The 22,256-nt window shown below is 39.9% G+C and overlaps 1 protein-coding gene across 1 annotated transcript; it reads right to left on the bottom strand.

The window, feature by feature from the left end:
* Positions 1-20,214: 20,214 nt before the first annotated feature.
* LOC140334634 (olfactory receptor 11A1-like) lies at positions 20,215-21,171 on the bottom strand. Its single transcript, XM_072416872.1, has one exon. The coding sequence runs from the start codon at positions 21,169-21,171 to the stop codon at positions 20,215-20,217; it is 957 nt and encodes a 318-aa protein (XP_072272973.1).
* Between the last annotated feature and the right edge of the window lie 1,085 nt (positions 21,172-22,256).

Here is a 22,256-nt window from a genome sequence, read left to right as displayed (position 1 = left end):
ATTGCCTCCTCCAGAATGTTTTCTTCCCATAGTGAATACATGTGGTATAGACCACCTTCTTCCAATGATCCCTGGCCAAGTTTTATCACTTACATATCCATTGTTGGGACTTTTAATGATAGACAGCTTTCTTTCATGGCCACCATTACTTTTTTCAGCATTCTTTGTTACAGAATATCTTGATTGAGATTGTTATTGCCCCTATGACAATCATTGAACTTTGAGTGGATTTAACATTGTCTCTGGATCACCACTTGTCCAATTTTATTAGGAATACCTAGCAAGATTTGTTAGGAATAGCCAGCAAGTGTGTGATGGATACAACTTCTACACATTACATGAAAGCTAAAAGCTTTTTAGCAAGTCACTATATATATTGTAGTAATTAGCATATACAGTTACAATCAAAGATCATGACAAACTAGACCATAAGCCCTAATTACATGGGGCTTAGCTGTCTACTTCAGTTCTACTATCAGTAACCTGTACAAATATTCATCTTGTGGAAATCATAGGTAAGCAGAATATGGAGATATAGTAAACATACAGGACAGTGGTATGGAATCCCAACGCGTTTTGCTCTTAGGCTACCTCAGGGGTATTGTAGAGACTGGAAATTGTTAGCCGTAATAAATGGTCATTGTAAGAGGATGAAGACTATTGTAATGTGGTATTGGAGAGTTCATTTGATAGTCAGGTGGGATAGTGAAAAGAATAATGTTATTTCCATGTGATATTTAAAAAAATGCACTGATTAGTCTTAATAAAGGATTTTTAATTCCTGAAGGTTAGAGATGTGGTGATAAGGGGTTATTTTAGAACTGAGTAAAGGCTGAAAGGTTGAGTCCACTAATGATATTAAAGAATTTGGCAGCATGGATGGTTACACTGACAGCATGTCAGCATGAAACGTGTCGGGCTCCAGACCACTGTCCTTTCTGAATACTTTTATATTTCTAGATCAGCTGCAAGGAAACCATAGACAATTTATTGACTAGGTCATTGCCCTCTGCAGCCTCTACAGTTCAGTTACTTAGGCTGCGTACACACGTGCAATTTTTGTCGTTGGAAAGGATCTTTCACAATCCTTTCCAACGACAAAGGACTACACGATGCATGAACGGTGCTGTACATACAGCACTGTTCTGCTTCATGGAGAGGGGAGAATGACGGAGCGGCACCCTGCTGCGCGCTCTCCCCCTTCCCTTGCATTAGGATCGCTCGTCGTTCATCGTTCGTGGATCCGCAGACGATGAACGACGCCGACTGTACACACGCCAGATTCTCGCCCGATATCTGGCCGATGCCGATTATCGGGCGAGAAAAATCTGACGTGTGTACGCAGCTTTAAACTAGTCAAATGAAAGTAAGGAGAAAGGGATTTTTGGCCCACAAAAATTGTGGGCCAAACTCAATAAAGTTTACTTTAAAAGCAAAGAATAAAGCAAGAATTGCTTAAATAATACAGCACTTAGTTCTTTGCCCATGGGCCCTATACAGATACTGCTATTTGCATGATTTGCTAGTATATGGGTATCCAGAAGTTGGTTGCTGTCATTTCAGTATTTGCTGACACATTTCACATAAACAGGCTTCCTCAGCGGTAATGGTAACATGCAAAATAACTGGATACTGTCCTCAGTTCAGGTATAATACTTGTAAAACCATGCAACAAATTGTACAAGCTCTAAATGTAAGCAACGTAGCACTATAAATCTGGAATGCCAGAGGAACAGGTTCCCATGCAATCAGTAAATGTAAGGATTAAGCAGCAAAAATGTCCATACAGATTCCATGTATGTTTTTTCCAAGTGCTGTGGGCTGAGTACTGCAAACAGGGTGCTGTCTGTCTTCTGTCTATCTGCAGGTTTTTAAACTTCTTTTTATTAGATAAATAGATTTGTCTTATAGCTGCTTTGATCTCTTGGTTCCTCAAGGTATAAATCCATAGGTGGTTATGATTATGAAGAATGGAAAAACAGAAGCTGAAGATGAAAGGAAACATACAATCATTTCAACGGTGGTAGAATTGGAACAAGACAACTTTACTATTGGAATAAAGTCACAATAGAAATGATCAATGATGTTGTCTTTACAAAAATTCAAAGTTTGCACCACGCTTACAGTGATAGACATGATCAGGAATCCTATTGTCCAGCAGACAAGGATCAGACAAAGACACAACCTGGGGCCCATAATCAGCTGGTAATAAAGAGGTTTGCAGATGGCCAATAATCTGTCATAGGACATTGCTGAGAGGAGGAAACTCTCCGTAACAGCAAACACACCAAATAGGAAAAATTGCATGAAACAGCAGGCGAGGGAGAAAATAGCCCCATTTCTAAATAGGATATGAAGCATTGGGGGAAAAATGTTGGTGGTGAACAGAATTTCTGACAGCGACAGATTGGAGAGGAACATATACATGGGAGAATGTAAAAGATTAGAGAAGAATATTAATAAGATAATCAAGAGATTGGAACTCAGTCACAGCGTAGGTGACCATGAACAGGCTGAAGAGGAGAAGTCTATAGCTTTGGTGGATCCTCAAACCTACAACAAAAACATTCACAATTGTTCAACATTCTCAAAACTTATTTTGGATGTCAGGCAAGTGACGGAGAGTAAATTCTTCCATACCTTCAATATATAAAATATATTGGTTTTACTTTTTATTTTTATTTATGTTTCCTAAATAGTTTTCTCAAACTGTTTCAGTAAATAGTTAGATTTAGGAGGGTAAAAGAAACAAAAATGGTAATTAGCCCAAAAATCAATGGTGGAGCAGATGCTAAATGCAATATAAGTGAGGTAAAGTGAGGTGCAAATAGTAAACTTGGGTTTAAGAGACCAGGTCACTAAAGAAATATTGGAATACAAAGTAGCCTCTTTAAAGAAGAGAAGTCATACCTGTCTCTCCCATTACCTGTCTGAGCAGTGATGCAGAGTAACATCCAAGAATCTTCAGAACTAGAAAATTCCTGGTGCTCTGCTTCACTCCATTGTGTTTTAGTATGAAACTGTAGTGATAGAAAAGTTATTACAAGGTCAGAACCATGTGGAGGATCCTAACTACCCCCCATTTCTAAAAGTTTCAGTAAAAAGTTCCAGCATTTAGTTCAGATCAGAGAGTTGATTTTGACTTAGATTAAAGCTAATCCTAGCACCTATAGTTCCATCACTGCAAAGGGAAGTCAAAGGGCCTGGCTAACCAGTAACAAAGACATTTGCATTTGTTGGGTTTGGGACATCAAGCAAGGGAGCCAGGTGCAGGTAGAGAGTGTGGATTACCCAGAAAGGGAGGCGAGAGCAAATATAGGGTCCGGCTTCTCTTGTACCTGACTCCTTTGCTGACTAACCAGATCCATCACAGCAAGAAACCAGTTGCAAGGACAGCCAGGTGGGACAGCAAGGGAGCCAGGTGTATGCTGATAGTATGGCTATGGAGTAAGAGAGCCTGTTATAATTGGAACCTGACTTCTCTTGCAGTTGAATCTATTTCTGGCTTCCTGATTGGCCAAGCAAACATGTTGTAGAGGATGGGAGTTCATCTATCCCAACGTCCACTTTGGGATTACCCCTCCAATGTACTTTACATTATAGACCGCTCATAGACAGGGTGCAGACTTTGTAGGCATAGAGAGATCCTTCTACCATCAATATCTTTCTGCTGCTTATGTCGGATATCTGGACAATTTGGTCTGCATGGAAATGTGGAGGAAAATATTTACCCAGTTCTGTATATTATGAACAATGATTTCCAATACTATTTACATTTATACAACTGCAGGGAGGGCAGTGCTGCCAGCCCACAATAGAGGAAGCTATGGATTTCACTTTCTATCACCAACTGCAACTCCACAGTCAGCTAGACACCTCTATCTCTTTGCACCTACCTGACCTCCTCCAGGTGCTCACTGTCAGAAGTTCTCCTGCTGTCCACTAGTTGGAACAATGTTCTCCCCAGATTTATTTTTCAGCTGGGTGGGGGAAGCTGTAGCTGGGAGATCATAAAGTGGGTAGGCCAATGTTTGACAAATGTAGTGCTCCCGGATCTTGTGTCATAAGTGTCCAGCAACCCTCATAACTGTATCAACTTTCTTGTGCCCCCCTATACTTTGGTTTACCTTTTTAATGCCTTCCCTCCTATTACATCCTATTGTTCTATTGTTTTATACCCCAAATGCCTGGTGCCTGTGTATTGTGACCCAACTTCCTAGTGTCCCATATTTTGTAAAAAGTGTTATGAGTTCTAGGGGTGTAATGTTGTAAACGAGGTATTGAAATTATTCAGGATTAGTGTACATTAGTCAAAAAAAATGTATTATTTATTGCTCCTGAGCACCTACTGACAACAGATAGGTACCCAGGAATGATAACAGGCCATAACTGCTGGGCTTTTTCACGCAATATTAAATGGCTGCAAACGCCTAACAAAGCTTTGTGTTTTATATTTTCCATTTTTTAATTAAACTGATTAAAAAAGATTTTATAAGCCTGATTAATGAGTGCTTAAAAAAGATTGTATAAGCCTGTGAAGGCGCTAGATGATGTGTAGGTTCGCTGGTTCCTGCCACACATCTGAACCTGTCCTGGTGCAGGAAACCTACACCCTGTACACCAGGGCTCCTCTGTGGTCAGAATACAATATCTGAACTTTAGTAAACTTTCAAAGTACTTGTAGCATGCCAGTTCTGCTCAGAGGTTCTGAAGGTGAAAGATACAAAGTTAGGAAAAGATATAAATGTATCCATCTCAATGTCAGCCCCTAGCAAAATCGGTGGGCTGCCAATATTCACTTTCAGCATTCTCTGCAGGAAGCCAGGAGCTTCTGTGTGATGACAGCCAGGCAAGCAGGAAGGCAAAATGCTGCCTATATTTTGCTGGGTAGCTGCAGGGCCACTGTTTTTACAGGGCCCAGTACAGCAGTACCCCTTGCACCCTCTGATGGTGGGCCTGATTTCTCCTTATAGCCGAGCTCCTCAATTCAGAGATTAAACTTCTTTTCCTCCAGACGCAAAGCGTGCCCTCTTGTTCTTTGTAATGATCTCAAAGTGAATAATAGGGAAGAGAGTTCTCTATATGGACCATTTATATATTTATACAGGGTGATCATATCCCCCTTATACGTCTCTTCTCAAGGGAGAATAGATTCAGTTCAGCTAATCTCTCCTCATAGCGGAGCTCCTCCATTCCTTTTATTAGTTTAGTTGCCCTTCTCTGCACTCTCCCCAATCCCACAATGTCCTTTTTGTGAACTGGGGCCCAAACCTGGACTGCTGTTGCAAGTGTAATATTACAGCTACAATCACACTGAACTCCGCTGGCTGTGATAATTTTAAAACAAAGAAAATATTTCCATGCAAAAAGTGTTACAATTTTTTTGCATGGAAATTTATTTTACATTGTAGACTATAATTTTTAGGCATAACTCCCCAAAATATGTCTAATAGTTAATACATTTATTATTAAACTTGAAAAAAATGTAACATAACTGTACAGTAGCATTATTTAAAGATTTTGTTGTATTGGACTCTACAGTACATCTATTTTGTATTGAATCCAATACAAAATTATTTGAATTTCCTGCCGCTCCATTCGCACGAACTATCAGGTCAAGGGAAACCCCGGAGATTTTGGCTCCATGTCCTCTCCTCCGAGGGAGAAGATGTCCCCAGGACCTGCGGAGATGCGCAGGATGACAAGGGACGAAAACGGAGGAAGGTAAGTGGAGTTTTTTTTTAGGTTAATGGACTCCAAGTGTGACTCAGGATTACCTCTTTCGGCATGTAAAATCCACCCCAAGTCACACTCGGGATTACCGCTTGGGGGAGGGGTTACCTGATATTTCTGCCATTTGCTGTTCACAGCGCCTGCATTATTATTTGTATTTCCAGATTACTAGTTAGTAAAAAACTGTTTCAGTATAAATCTCCTTTTTAAAAAAAATTTCATTGTTATAATCTAAATGAATGGATTTTATTCCAGCCCTACTTCCTTGTTTTACATTATATTTTATATCAGGTTTATGTGTGTGATGACAAAATGTATTTGGTGTAATTTTCATTTGAATAAAACATAGATTTATCTCACGTTTTCTATGCTTGCATTGTATATAAAAATTCCTTTATTCCTGCAGGGTTTGCAGTGTTCAGGAAATAGAGTGAATAGGAAATAATGAAATGGAGTTATCAGGTCTGAATGGATAGATAAATCCTCAAGGTCTGAGAAATAACCTGATGTAAGATGTCTCTAAAGAAAGGAAATGCTCAGGGAACGATCCACGGTCCCTCAGATAAACATGTTCTCTAATAATAATAATGATAAAAAAAATATTAATGTTAATTAGCCAACAGAAGAAAATATAGGAGGAAAAGAAAATGGCCTAATAAATGGGGCAGCAGGGTGGCTCAGTGGTTAGCACTCTGACCTTTGCAGCACAAATCTCACCCAGGATAAAATACTGTGTAATAAATACTGTGTAATAATAAACTGTTGTTAGAGTTAATATCAGGGAGGTCACAAACAGGAGGATTCTCTTATATAGACAAAATTGTGGGGTCACCAGCATTAAAGGGATCACTATCAGGAGAAAGGAGGCCCTGTCTCCCCTTTATAGATAGAATTGGGGGGGTCACCAGCAAAAAGAAGGTGGTCCTGATTCCCCTATATAGATGGAATTGTGCGGTCAATAGTGGGAGGAAAAAGGCCCTGATTTCCCTATATAAATAGGGGTCATCAGTAAAGGGGTCACAAAGAGAAAGCAGGAGGTCCCGATTCTTCAATATAAAAAGAATTGTGGGGTTACCATCCATAGTTTTTTGGATTCCTGTCTTTGCATTTGTGGCTCTGTACTCTACATTTAGTGGGCGCCGGGTCGGCTGCCGGCACCATCCTTTGTGCACCGAGTCCTGGGGGCAACCAAGTGCTGGGAGATACAACCAGTATCCTGAGGCTGAGCGGGGGCTGCTATAGGCGAACCCTGCAGCATAGATTGGAGCCATGTCATTGTGTTTTGTGACATGAAGGCGTCATTTTGGAAGACACAACAGTGACCCAACATTATTATAAGGAAGACAAAGCTGAGAGAAAGAGTCAGGAAAAGACGGCAGAAATGTGGGAAATGGTTACATTCTTCATCTGGACAATGCTCCTTCTCACACAGCACTTTCTGTGACCGACAAACAAATTACTACGCTGGAACATCCTCCATATTCACCCGATTTGGCAGCTTGGGACTTTTTTCTTTTTCCTAAATTGAAATCACTGATTAGGAACTTATTATGTGTCAAAGGATACAGGAAAGGATGCACATCCATGCTTAGTTGTCAAAGGAGAGAATATTGAAGGGGACAAACATTAGAATTGCCTTATCAATAAATAAAAGTTTTTCATTATCTCGGTCTCGGTATCTCATAGACACACCCTGTAAATGGTATTATAACATGTATGCACATTCACATGATTTCCAGAAAATGAACACTGAAAGTGAAGGTAAAGCATCACAGGAAACCTGATAAAAGGAGAAAAAACAGAAAGGAATCCAGAAGACCTGAGGCACAGGAACACAGAGGACACAGGGACATCTCTAAGTGAAATCTCTCCTGCAATGGACTCCACAGACACCAAAGATGCCATCTTCAATTTTAAATTTCCACAGGGCCAGGCATACACCAGGGTGCTCCTGCAGTTATTTGGATATGCTGGACATGGCAAATCAGCTTTTGTCAATTCCTGCATCTACAGCCTCAGAAATGAAACATTTAGGACACACGCCGCAACTGGGTCAAGTGGAGAGATTATAACAAAAAAAGAGAAATTCCTATAAACTTACTGACACAGTCACCATTGTCGACAACAGAGGCTTTGGAAGGAAGGAGGCTGCGGAGGAGGCTGTGGTTTATGCACAATTGGGTAAATCTTTTTTTCATTTTCTTTGTATTTAAAGTTTGAGTGTTTTAGTTGTTTTTATATATTTCAATTTATCAGCTGCCTAAAATAAAATGACCTTTGTGCCACTTTGGAGGTTATATTTATAAAGTTGATAAGCTTAAAAGATTTGCCAAAAAATCCTAGAAGATTACCACATATGCTGCAAACATACAAAGCCAATGATGACCAAATGATGATCGTAATAATTGTAGGAAAAAAAATTAAGGTTCACTGGAAACATTAAGTGAATTTGCACACAGCCCAGTGAAAAAAAGGCTTTGCCACCTCGAAACATGCAAAAAAAAAAAAAACACTGCTTGTAATTGGTTATTCTTATTGAAAATTCTGCTATTTTATTGTTTCCAGGTTTTAAACCTAATATAAAAGTTTACTTTTGCTAGTTGACATTCTTCGCCTCCTTAGTAAATCTACCCCAATATATGAAATCCGGACACCAATCATGAAGTTCCCGTAACTCATCCAATTATTGATCTTCTTTACAGGTCATTTTCTCCCCTTGAATCAGGATGTGAAATTGACTGATGACTTTCTTAAGATAATGTCCCAGGTGGAGGATTCGGACCTGGAACCCAACTACACCGACTTCATTGTTCCCATATTTGTTTACAGGTATGTACACATGGGAAGATGGAAATACATTGTTATTAAAATGTGATGTTTTATGGATTTTCCATACTTTTCTATCCAACTATAAAATGTAAGTAAATGTATATATACCTGAAATTATATACTGTGCATATTGTGGGATTGGAGAGAGTGCAGAGAAGGGCAACTAAACTAATAAAAGGAATGGAGGAGCTCCGCTATGAGGAGAGATTAGCTGAACTGAATCTATTCTCCCTTGAGACGTATAAGGGGGGATATGATCACCCTGTATAAATATATAAATGGTCCATATAGAGAAATCTCCTCCCCATTATTCACTGTAAGGTCATTACAAAGCACAAGGGGGCGCTCTTTGTGTCTGGAGGGAAAGAAGTTTAAGCTCCGGATAAGGAAGGGATTCTTCACTGTAAGGTCTGTGATAATGTGGAATCGGCTCCCTCAGGAAGTAGTTTCAGTAAGTTCCATAGATTGATTTAAGAAAAAGCTGGATGATTTCTGGAAGCACAGAATATAACTGGGGATTAAGGACTTATAGTAAAGATAACAGAGACTGCTGATACAGGGAACATCCGATTGCCTCATGGATTAAAGAAAATTTTTTTTGGAATAAATTGTACCCGGGGTTTTTATTTTTGCCTTCCCCTGAATCAGCTATGTCTTATCGGGTTTTATATCTGGGATGTTTATTTCCCTATTGGTTGAACTTGATGGACTTATTTCATTTTTCAACCTATGTAAAAAAAAAACACATTTGTTAAAGCAACAGCTGACCTTATAAGTTAATTGTAAAGCCGTTGAATATATTGTCATCAAAATGACTAAATTGACAAATTGGGATTGTCAAAGGGGCTTCAATGAGACCTGTAGGAACAAGTCACAAATTATAAAAGTATAGTACTTTTTAGTTAAATATACAAGAGTAAAATTGTATATACATTTACAAATGTAATTTAAAAAAACCTTAACTTTGTTTTTCTGCCAGTGTAAAGCCTACAATGACCGAATATGAAGTAGGTGAAATCAAAAGATTTTTCCGGAGCTGCAGAGACATGACAGGTAACTGTTCAGATGATAGAGCTGTGTAAAAATTGGTGAGCGACCTGTTTTTTTAGCAAGTCACAGAAAGTCATAATGTGTCAATAAATATATGCCATGTCCCAAATTTTCAAAATATGAATAAATGAATAAATGCCATAAAACAAAAAGGGTTTTCACAGCATACAGAAACACTATCAATGCATTATAACAAAAAGAGTTTACATAAATACTTAAGCAAATTTGAACATTTACAAATTCCTAAACGGTCACTCATGATTATGCATTTAGTTGGAATGGCATATAACCCTCAGCGATGCCGTATTCTCAATTTCCATCCTTAATTCATTCAGCGAATAAGCCCCTTTCTTTCTTTTAATAAATGTACATGATTTTGGTGGGATTTCCAATATGTTTCATTGATCAAAAAATTCTGCTGACTCAGGGGACAATTACAGGTGAGACATATGAGATAGGGACTGTATGTTTGTTCTTAAATTGAATTTGTATGTAAGTCAGAACAGGTAAATTATTTTAATAAATGCAATTAGGACAGATGTTTGTCTCAACATATTATTAGGCAGCATGGTGTCAGTTACTGTATAAAATCCTCACTGTGAGATTGTCACAAACAAGAACTTTATGGCTCCTAGACATTCATTGACTTCTGGAGCAAGCTGTGCTTTGATATGCAAAGAAAAACAAAAACAGCTTTCTTTGTCATTAAATAGTTACACAATGTTACAGATCAGATCACCCACAACCTGAGCTGTGTTTAGTAAAAGTTTTATTCTGGAAGTCATGCAAACTGCCCCCTTCCCCCATCAATCCTCTGTCCTGCACACGAGGGAGCAGGGAAGCCCTATTCATATCTAGGAGTCATCCAAATGTTGGATTTCCTTATCTCAGAGACTACCTGTATATCAATGAGGAAACCATAAAAACGCTTTTTACTTGAATATTAATATTATTAAACAGGATTTATAAAGTGACAACATATTACGCAGTGCTGTACAGGGGTTGCAAACAGAGTAATACAGTCAGTGATACAGGAGGAGAGGACCCTGCCCCAAAGAGCTTACAATCTAGTAGGTGGGGGAATTTTCACACAATAGGATGGGAGATATGTAGTGGTGGGTGGCATATTACGCAACGCTGTACAGTAAATAGGGATTGCAAATGACAGACTAATACAGACAGTGATACAGGAGGAGAGGACCCTGCCCCGAAGAGCTTACAATCTAGTAGGTGGGGGAATTTCACACACAATAGGATGAGAGATATGTAGTGGTGGGAAGTAGTGAGGGTTTCAGAAGACAGAAAAAGCCAGGTAGGCAAGTTTGAAAAAATGGGTTTTGAGCTCTCTTTTAAATGAGCAGAAAGTAGGAGCAAGCCGAATAGGACGAGGAGACCATTCCAGAGACTGGGGGCAGCTCTGAAGAAGTCTTGTATCCGTGCGTGTGATGAGGTTATGAGTGAGGAAGTCAGTAGTATGTCATTGGAGGAGCGGAGAGAGCGGCTGGGGGAGTATTTTCCTACCATGTCAGAAATGTAAGTGGGACAATAACTGTGGAGGGATTTGAAGGTAAAGCACAGGAGCTTAAATTTGATTCCAAGGTGAAATGGAAGCCAATGGAGAGAACTACAAAGAGATGCAGCGGAAGAGGAGCGGAGGGAAGGATGGATGAGTCTGGCTGCAGCATTCATAATAGATTGTAGAGGAGAGAGTCGGGTTAGTGGAATACCAGAGAGGAGGAGGTTACAGTAGTCCAGACGAGAAATGATAAGAGCGTGTACAAGGAGTTTGGTGGTCTCAGGGGATAGGTAGGGGCAGATTTTGGAGATGTTGCGTAGGTGAAAGTGACCGGACCTGGAAATGTTCTGAATATGAGGGGTAAATGAGAGGGCCGAGTCAAAGGTAACGCCAAGACAACGTGCCTGAGGGGAGGCCGAATAACAGTGTTATAACAGATATATTTTAGGGGGAGATTTGAAATGTGGGGGGGGATGATGATGAGTTCTGTTTTATCCAGGTTGAGTTTCAGGAATGGGTCAGACATCCATGATGAGATGGCTGACAGGCAGCATGAGACCTTATCCAGGACTGAGGGAGACAGGTCAGGGGTGGACAGATAGATTTGAGTGTCATCAGCATACAGATGTAAGCCAAAGGAGGATATGAGACTACCGAGAGAGGAGGTGTACAGAGAAAAGAGAACCGGTCCAAGGACTGACCCTTGGGGAACACCAACAGGGAGGAGAGTGGGGGAGGGGGAATTACCATGGAAAGAAACATGAAAGGAGCGGTCAGACGGAAGCAAACCAAGAGAGAGCAGTGTCACTGATACCAATGGAGCCATGATTTGTATTAGAAGGGGGAGATAACAGAGGAAAGGAGAAGGAGCAGGGAAAAGTTGCCTTGAGACTTAGCTCTGATGAGGACATTGGCCACTTTAGTAAGGGATGTTTCAGTGGAATGGGCCGCTCACCAGACTGGAAGGGGTCAAGGAGAGAGTTGGTGCTCAGGTAATGGGGGAGTCTTTTGTAGACAAGGCGTTCAAGAAGTTTGAATTTGCACATTGTAAAGCCCAGGGCCACCACCAGTACTCACCAGACGCCAATCCCCCCAATCTAACTCTGCACTCTTCACCTATAGCAAGCCCGATAGGAAAAAGAAGAGTCTTTACAGCTGTAAAATATAACAATATAAATTTTGATTGCACTTGATTTGATGGTTGTCAGCAATCCACACAAGTGCAGCTCCCAAAACAAGCAGTAGAGCCCCTGGCAAAGTCATCAGCACTTGTCACTTCCAAGATTCCTCCCATTATATCTCAGTAGTGATAGAGATGACAGAGTGGACACCGGCATCTGACATTTCCAGAAGTGCAAAATGTGCTAAATTTCCCAATCAAAGATCATTCATTCCTCCTGCACATTGCAGTTTGTGGCTTTCTCACTATCACTATTCTGCTTTCCAAACATATGCAGCCATATTTATCTGAGCTATATTGATATTAGTCAAAAAAGTTGAGGTTTGCACATATAAATATCATATCCAGTTTCAGTAACAGTAGAGTCAGTAAATAATATAAATCAGCTATTGATATTGAACACTTTGAGGTTTACACTTTCACCTTCATTTATTATATTAATAGGAGTTGTTCCCATTGTTGTCCTTACACACAAGTCTCATAGAAGTTACAGAGATCTGGAAGATCAGTTTAGACGTGCGGGAGCAGAAGCAGTGATGGCCATTGAGAATTATACCCCAGAGGACAACATGAAGACACGCGGGAGATGCACTGATATACAGAATGTGATCCTGCACGCTCTAAATGATGTAAAATTCCGGCTGAAGGAACCACGAAATCCAATAAAAGAACGTGTGGAACGTAAGAAGTTTATTCTGAAATTCGCATTTGAAGCTGCAGTTAAAAAGATAAAAGATGTCACTGCAGAAAAAGCTAAAAAGGATGAATATGAAAGGCTGAAACGTCTGGCTGATAAAAGCTGGATAGGTAAATTCCCCTATGGTCAATAAGATGCAGATTTGTTGTTCTCATTTATTAAAACTACTGAAAATGCAATGGCTGGGTGTGATAGAGAATGATAAGGTATAAAGAGAATCAGATCATAACATAAAGCTTTGCTCACTGTCTGTGGATATAGGGGAATTAAGTAGAAGTTACCCCAAGTTCCCACTTACCAGCACTCATGACAAAGCCCAAAGCTTAGGCCAAGTGTTCTAAATTTTTTTTTACCCCAGATGAATCCTCAAAATGATTTTCATTGCTCAAGGAAAACCTACTAAAACCAATTCATTAATTGTCAACGAAAAATTCCCAGTAGTGACTTCCAATCCAAGTATTGTGACAATACAAATAAATACACTGAATAGAAAAAGCTAATCCAAAGGTCCCTTTTATTTATAAATCAAAAGAAAGAGTCCACTTCAAGCTAGAATAAAAAAAAAAATCAGTTGTAACTTCTTATCATTTTTGTTATAACCTGTTGTTTGTAATGTTACCATTATCACTTATCATAATTATAAGCAGCTGATCAATAAAATGCTTTTCATTCTAATCGCTGCCTCCATCTTTTATCTTTTATTAAATGATATGAGAAGGAAGTCCCCCACCCCCTGTGTTCTGCCTGCCGTGTAGGATAGGAGTTCCATGTGTTCAGTGATGTTTATTTGCTGCAATGGTGTGAGTACACCTCCGTGACCACGGCTTATGAAATAATCAATCAATAAACAATACATCACCAGATATTACGAGCATCCACATCCCACTTTGACTGGAGAGTCCGCTTTCACAGTCCAGATGAAGGAGATCCCTGGGCCCACAGATACCTAGACGACATGTCTGCCCCTCGATGGAACTAACTTTGCCAGTGAAGTTCTACTTTTTAAGCCGAATTGCAAGAAGGAGCTCTCCCAACATGGCTGCTCCACCCGAAAGGAGGGTAGATCAGACCACCAGGTATCAGGCGTGCAATGGCAAGGCAATAAAGGTGCAATTTGCAACTTTGTCACAGGAGTGTCACAAACATTAACATTACCATAAGGCTTTATTAATCACACATTATTCAGTACACAATATCTAAATAATTTTTGTGTTTCAAACACATATTTTCCTATACGGTGTATATCATACATACCCCTAAACCTAATATGTACGCTTAAACTTAATGCATAGTTCCTTAATGCAGCTCCCTTTTTACAACCGCTACCAAATTAAACATCCTGTACATTTAAATTGTGGAGATGTCACACCGGGGATGACTCTTCCACCTATTTGTCAGCACACCCAATGATGCCCCAGGAGGACCTCAACCGACAATACCACCTAAAACCTTCCCCACATATTACTGACTTACTGAGAGCTTACTTTTGGAAGTGCAGAAAGTCTCCATTGGTATTTTCACCCTCTCGGATCATGCCCTCAAATCCCTTCAACTACGGCTGCAAAATCCCATTAGATAAACCCTCCTATGGAGATTCCCTTTTTATGCAGGTCTTCTTTATTTAGAACCAAAACGCCAATCCCACTGTGAAAATGGTTTAGATGATAATCTATCTCACTAGGATACCCCTGTTCTGTCATGGCGCACCATGAAGAATAGGGACTACTGCAAAAATTATAACTCTACCAAGACCAAGTTACCTAAGCGCATGGACATTATCTCTAACATGATGATGTGGAGGCAAGGAGATCATGGCGGGAAGCACTGGTTCAACTAAATGCACATGTTAACAACTGAATCAAAACTTCCGCTGCCTACACCAAATACAAGTTTTACCCCTGGGGGAACAAAATTGGCATATTACTCTCACGCCTTGCTAATCAATTTGGCTCTAAATGACACATATTAAGGGTAAAAGATACTTCCACCTATACAGCTCACTCAATCATCCTGTCTGCATTTGAAAAATATAATCAGATATTCTATACTGCCTCAACCTGATCCACTCATATGGTCACTGAACAAAGCTAAACTTCATAAGCTTTCCTCTACACGGAGAGAATTTCTAAATGCCCTTCAAAAGTTTCAGAAGCTGATGTTCTCCGCACTGTAGGATCTCTGACTACTAAAAGAACGCCAGACCCAGATGAATTCTCAGGGGATTACCTTAGTTCCTGAATTGAGTTCATTCCTTACAGCAGTTTAAAACCACATTCTGTCCCATCACACCCCATACCCTGATTTTCATGAAGCATATACCACAATAATCCCTAAATTGTGCTTGCCTCCAATAGACCTAGGTCAGTACTAAACTGGGATTATAAAATCTATGTGTAACCCTATTCTGACCCACTTTGCAGGCTACTGATGTGGCACAACCTCACAGATATAGGTACACATGATACAACAAAGGTTTATGTGACAATGTGAGCCCACTGCCATTCAGCTTCTGTAGATAATGTCATGGTAACACAATACTGCCCTGATCCAAGATAATCTCAGCAGTGCCTCCAAATGTAGCCCTATTCTGACCCACACTGCAGGATACTGATGTCTAATGTGGAAGAACAGGAGCAGAGCCTTTACTTTATCTGTAGAAACAGGATGAAATCTCCCATAATCGCAGTGCCTCCAATCAGTTAGGTCTTGTGAGTAACAAGTGCAGTCCCAGTTGAGAATAGTATACTCATAGACAATAATCCACACTGTATTAGCAGACAGAGTCTCTGTATTTAATAGTAACATCATTTGAAATCCAGTGTAACGTCATACTTTCCAATCTTCAAACAGCAGCAGTGTAAAGATGTAAAGTCCTTTCAATATGTCTCAGTGAGAGGATTGTGCCATAACTTACAGTCTGAAGTTTTACTTCTCTGCGCATGCAACAGATCCTGAGTCTCTCCATACGATGTCCTTCTTAAGGACTTACCCAGGCTAGGTCAGTACTGATAATCCTATGCCAAAGTGCCGAGGGCACAGCAGCCATCTTGGAACATGGCAAAACACACACGGCAGTAATTATCACAGATTACATTAATGCATTAACAGGCAGTGAGATTACTACATTGCTACATTTGCAAAAGTAATGGCAAACAAACTGCAAATCTTTCTACTCTTGGTTTTGACCAGTCATCAGTAAGGATTTGTACACAATAAATATTCCACCATCCGAGCTGCAATTACAGCAACAGTACAAGCTCCTCGCCATCCAGACGCTAGATATATGTTTCTGAGTCTGGATGCCAAAAAGGCTCCTATAAAATTGAATGGCCAATTTTGAATGCCATTCTGTCTGGAAGAGCTTTTGGACAGACATTTCCTCTTATATACAATTCATATATAAAAGACTATCTACTAAAATTTATATTATCAATGATTTATCGGGTCCTATAATAGTATCTAGAGGTACCTGTCAGGGATGCCCCCTTTCTCCAAATCTCTTCAACTTGGACCTGGACCCTCTCCTCAGGCTTCTCAAAACATTACCCGCTTTTAAAGGCATGGCAACTTTTAAAGTTGGGCACGCACACTCTTAAGTTAACCCCTTTTGTGGACAATCTATTTTACAAATATTAAACCCTAAGCATAGCTTAACACCCATATTGGACAATGATCTCACAGTATGATTATATGGATATACTATTAACCTAGACAAATCCAAAGCATTACATTTCACCAAATATATGAGGCTGGTATGGGGTGAGTGTTATCCATTTATATGGTGCAAAGAAAGGATTGAATATTTGGGTGTTCAAACCCTAAGAATCCCTATATATTGTAATCTTTGAATATACTGCCGATTATCAGACGATTAGGTGAGCAGCTCCACAGTTGGTCTAATTGATTGGTCTCATACCTAGGGGGGATTAGCCTGAATAAAATGATCACTTTCCCTAAACTACTATATACTCCCCAGGCTTTACCTTTGGTGTTAAAAAAATCAGACCTCCAGACTAATTACAAAAAATTTAGAGAATTCATATGGGGTAGTAAGCGAGCTAGGCTCAGCCTCCGGAATCTCCAACAACCAATGAAGAACAGAGCACAAAGCACTTCCATTTAAACAACAGGCAAGGTCACGTTGGGGACCTGGTCACGTGCCCAAATCTGAAGTCCCAAAATTAGGGAAGTGCCAGGGAACTGAAGTGCCAGGGAATTGACACAGGAATTGGACTTCTATCTCCTGCCTTTGGATTAATTTAACACATCCTCTGCTGCTGCTGCTGCTACCATTCTAAACTGATATTTCAACAAACCATCTCTTTGACTGAATCATCACCCTGCACTCCTGGAACTCAGCAAGTTTACAAGCCTCACTTGCACCCATATTATTGGACTGCTTCTCTTGGACTTCAGTTTGCCACAGTATGTTATGTACACATATGGTTCCCAATTCTCTGTAAAAATGTATTATTCATCCTGCTCTCTCTTTGTTGACTCTACTCCCTGCACTCCCCAGTCTGATAACTCATTGGCCCTGATTTATTAAAGCTCTCCAAGGCTGGGGATAATACACTTTCACCAGTGAAGCTGGGTGATCCAACAAACCTGGGATGGATTCAAAGCATTTGCTAGCAAATAGCAAATGACATTGAAGAAATCCATTCCAGATTTGCTGGATCACCCAGCCTCACTGGTGAAAGTGTATTATCCCCAGCCTTGGAGAGCTTTAATGAATCAGGCCCATTGTCTCTCTGCTCCTTCACTCTCTTTATTTCTCTGTCTGTACTCCTGTACCTTTTTACTTTACTGATACTCTCTGGTGACATCTCACCCAACCCTGGTCCCCCACACATCCATATACCCCCAGCAGGACATTCCCTTCTCCTAACCTCATCCCTGTTCACCCTACCCATAAGCCCTTACCCCCTCTCTCTGGCAGTCTATGGAATGCCAGATCTGTTGGCAACAAATTAATCCCCATACACAACCTTCTCCTTTCTAAGTCTCCGAACTTTCTGGCTCTCACTGAAACTTGGCTTTCCTCTTCTGACTCTGCCTCTGCTGCTACTCTCTATGAAGCCCTGCACTTAACACATACCCCCAGACCTGGCAACAAAATAGGGGGTGGTGTGGGTCTCCTTCTCTCACCTAACTGTACATACAAAATCCTTCCTACCCCACCCTCTCATTGCCACCTACTTTAGAGATAAAATAGACAAAATCAGACATGATGTCTTTGCTCACCGAGCCTCTCCAACCATACCCACCCCTTCCACCTGTAAATCATCACTGGCCTCCCTCAGCCCTGTTACTGTGAACGAAGTCTCTTTTCTTCTCACAACATCTCCATCTACTACATGTCCACTTGACCCAATTCCCTCTGATATACTCCGTGCCCATTCCTCCACCCTGGCCCCTGCCCTAACCGAACTATTCAACCTCTCCCTTTCTACTGGTAAATACCCCCAGCTTTGAAACATGCCATAATTCTCCCTATCCTAAAAAACCTCACTGGACCCCTCCCTACCCTCTACATCAGTCTGAAGGAACCACGAAATCCAATAAAAGAACATGTGGAACGTAAGAAGTTCATTCTGAAATTTGCATTTGAAGCTGCAGTTAAAAAGATAAAAGATGTCTTATGTCCCAACTTTGTGCTTTGTACCGGCCTCAGCCCCCTGGTCCAACTACCTAAATTTATAGCTGAAAAACATTTATTGAAATAAAAATAAGTATAAAAATGTTATATATATTTCTTTTTTCTGTGTGAAAGTTTAATCCATTTTTCCCATTTTAAAGTGAAGAAGTTTATGTTCTCCAATGTGTGTACCACTGAGGAATTCACGCCCTGTTCCAGAGATGCAACAATAAGTTAGAGGAAATCTTCCAAACTGAACAGAATGTTCCTCTTAGAGAGCTGTCCTTCAAACTTGTGTCCCGCATGAATATTCATAGTTCATTTTTTGTATTTTAATTGTTCATTGATGCTAATCCATAGAAAACATTTCCATGCTTTCCAATATTCAAAACAGTAAGTTCTAACCAAGTGGAGAAACCAAATCCTGTATTTTGTGTTCAATCCATCAATATGTTTTCAAATAACCACCTTTGCTACATACATGATCTATACTGCTATGCAGAATATGCTGCCAATGCCTTTTGGGCTGCCATACTGATCACGCTGCTAAACTGCTCTCTACGCACACACTTACCTGGATTACCACTAAGGAGAATATCCAATCATATACTATGAAAACCCCCAATGCTTGTATATCCTAATTATTCTTTACCAAACCAAGCTCCTCATTTTCATTCATAACCTACAGTGTGTGAATTAGTTAATTCTACTCTTCTATCACTTGCCATTGACCAAAAGTCTGTTTTATGGTTGTTTCTTTCAAAAAGGGTGAAATGCATTGGGTAACAAAACCATAGTAAACGTACATTTCATCTCCCCCCACATCATTATGTGTAGGATGAAAAACGTGATTACTTGCTAACAATGTCAGCCAGAGAATTATCTGTCTAGACACTTACCTTTAACTCTCATCATCAGTAATGGAACAAGGTAGTATATAAAAGATTGAATGTACAAGCATTGACAGTTTTACTTGTATGTAATGTCATCATTACCAACGTACAGTAATAAGAATATGTATGTTATTTTTGGCTACAAAACCTGTTCTTGATCATTTTTCTTTTGAATTGTTTGTAACTACTAAGATATATTCAGTTGATTCTGAAGGGGGGGGGGGGGATTCTGTCTCCAATGATGGAATCAGTGTATTAGCTATACCACCCCTAGTCGGTTCCTTCTCTTCTTCTCCACCATCTGCTGCAAAATGTCCAATAAAAGCTGGCAGAAGAAGTAATAAACCAGAGATTGGGAACACTCAGGATTAAAGTTATACTTAGGATGGCTGAGGCCTTACTGCTCTCTACAAATTACAAAAATGTTAAAGCACAATCTGAAAATTTGGCAGATCCAAAGTTTTAATACCATGAGCAGACTGGAAACAACAAGGAGGAAAGAGTTTATTGCAAGATAGGTAATTCTGCATCCTTTCTACTTTGTACATGTGTATAGGTGGAAGATATAAGGCTACAACACAGTGAAGACTGAATTCATCTTTGGATGGAAAGGTCAGTATTAATTATCTTTTATGGAGTATTTCTTTATTGGTTGTTCTTTAATAATTCTATTCTTTATTGCCTGGTTATGGATTGTATTATTTGTCTTATAGCTACATTGATGTCTTGATTCCTCAGAGTATAAATAAAAGGATTGACCAGCGGGGTGATCACTGTATAGAGCAGCGATGCTATTTTGTTTGCTGTCAAGAAATGTCCAGGTGGAACCACATAGACGATAATCATGGTGGAGTAATACATGAAGACAACTCCCAGATGGGAACTACAGGTGGAGAACGCTTTCTCTTTGCCTACAGATGAGGAGATCCTGGTTATGGCTTGGATGATAGACCCATAAGTAACAATAATTACCAGGAAAGGAAACAAAGTAGCTGAGGATGAAAGAAAACACGCAACTATTTCAACCATGAAAGTATCGGAACAAGAAAGTTTCAGTATTGGAATGACATCACAATAGAAATGGTCAATGTTTTCTCTACACAAATACAAAGTGTTCACCACACTCACAGCAATGGACATAATCAGGAATCCCATCGTCCAGCAGATAACAATAAGACAGAGACACAACTCAGGGCCCATAATTATTTTATAATGCAAAGGTTTGCAGATGGCCAGGTATCTATCATAGGACATCGCTGAAAGGAGGAAACTCTCTGTTACCACAAAAACACCAAATAGGAAAAACTGCATCAAACACCCAACAATAGAAAAATTAGCCCCATTTCTAAGTATGATATAGAGCATGGGGGGGACAATATCAGTGGTGAGCAAGATCTCGGACAGTGACAGATTGGAGAGCAGCACATACATAGGAGAATGTGAAAGTTTAGTGAAGAACACCAACAAGATGACCAGGAGGTTGCATGACAAGGTCAGGATGTAGGTGACTGTTAAAATGGAGAACAGGATACGTCTGTAGTGCTGCGGAATCCTCAACCCGACAATAAAGACATTATTAATGGAGAAGTTTTTCTGAAATTCATACAAATCCTGCAGAGTAAATACTTCCATGTCTTCAATAAAAATTAAATATATTTGAACAAAATTGTATTTTTTTTTTAAAGAGTTTCTTCCTGCACCTATTAGGGATATGACCCATAGGATGAAGAACAAACGTGGATTTTTCTAAAATGAAGTTTTCCAGGTATTATCACAATGTATTCACAATCACAATGAGTAAAGACTAAAACAGCCTCAATTACCAAAGTGGGTTGTAAAAAAGAAACTTGGTGTTATTTTTCTTGGAAGGAACATTTTAAAATAAGAGCGTTATTACATTACTTGTCATTCAGGATTCAGTTCAAATTTCAGAGCGCTCTGCCCACTTTTATTCATGTAAAAACATCAATACAAAGCCAGTTTTAGGGTTTTCCCTCACAGGGGACCAAAGTCATTACAGAATGACAAGAAAAACACAAATGTAGCCTCCTGGCTCTTTCTATACATCCCAGTCTTCAGAATTGTTGGTCTTACAGACCTAAACATTGGGAGACCTCCTGGTCTCTTCCACCATACAGGTTACACCCAGCCTGTCCATCTGAGCTACCTGGCCTTAGACTACAACTCCCCCCATCTCAAAATCATTCTCCCTTTATTTATTAGCCAGGTACTTCCTAGCTATCCTATATTTCTGTCCTAGAAGGGGGTGGAGTGCTTGGTCCACCCCTTCCTTCCAGGAGGCTCTGGGCCTGGATCTCAAATAAAGAGTCACAGGTCTGCAGCAATTACTTATGGCCCTATCCTGGTTCTTTAATTAAAATTGGGGTACATGATGCCAAATAATTTAGTAGTTTTTGTTTATGTGTGTGTTGGGTTTATGCAGAAATCCACCTGATATTAGGCAAATGTAGAATTCCTGCATACTTAAGGAGGAAGAGGCTACCTCCAAGGCATGCATGCTCCTAATGGAAGCCCTGTCAGGCTGGAGTTAGGGACTGCGCTATACAAGGGGTCTTGGTGTTAAAATGTGGCTTTGTTTAAGTTATTATTATTGTTATTATGATTAAACAGGATTTATATAGCGCCAAATAATTACACAGAGCTGTACATAAAATAGGGGTAGCAAATGACAGACACTTACAGACAATGACACAGGA

This window comes from Pyxicephalus adspersus, chromosome 7 (genome assembly GCF_032062135.1).
Source record: "Pyxicephalus adspersus chromosome 7, UCB_Pads_2.0, whole genome shotgun sequence".
NCBI classification, from domain to species: Eukaryota; Metazoa; Chordata; class Amphibia; order Anura; family Pyxicephalidae; genus Pyxicephalus; species Pyxicephalus adspersus.
This window is presented reverse-complemented; position numbering and strand designations above follow the sequence as displayed.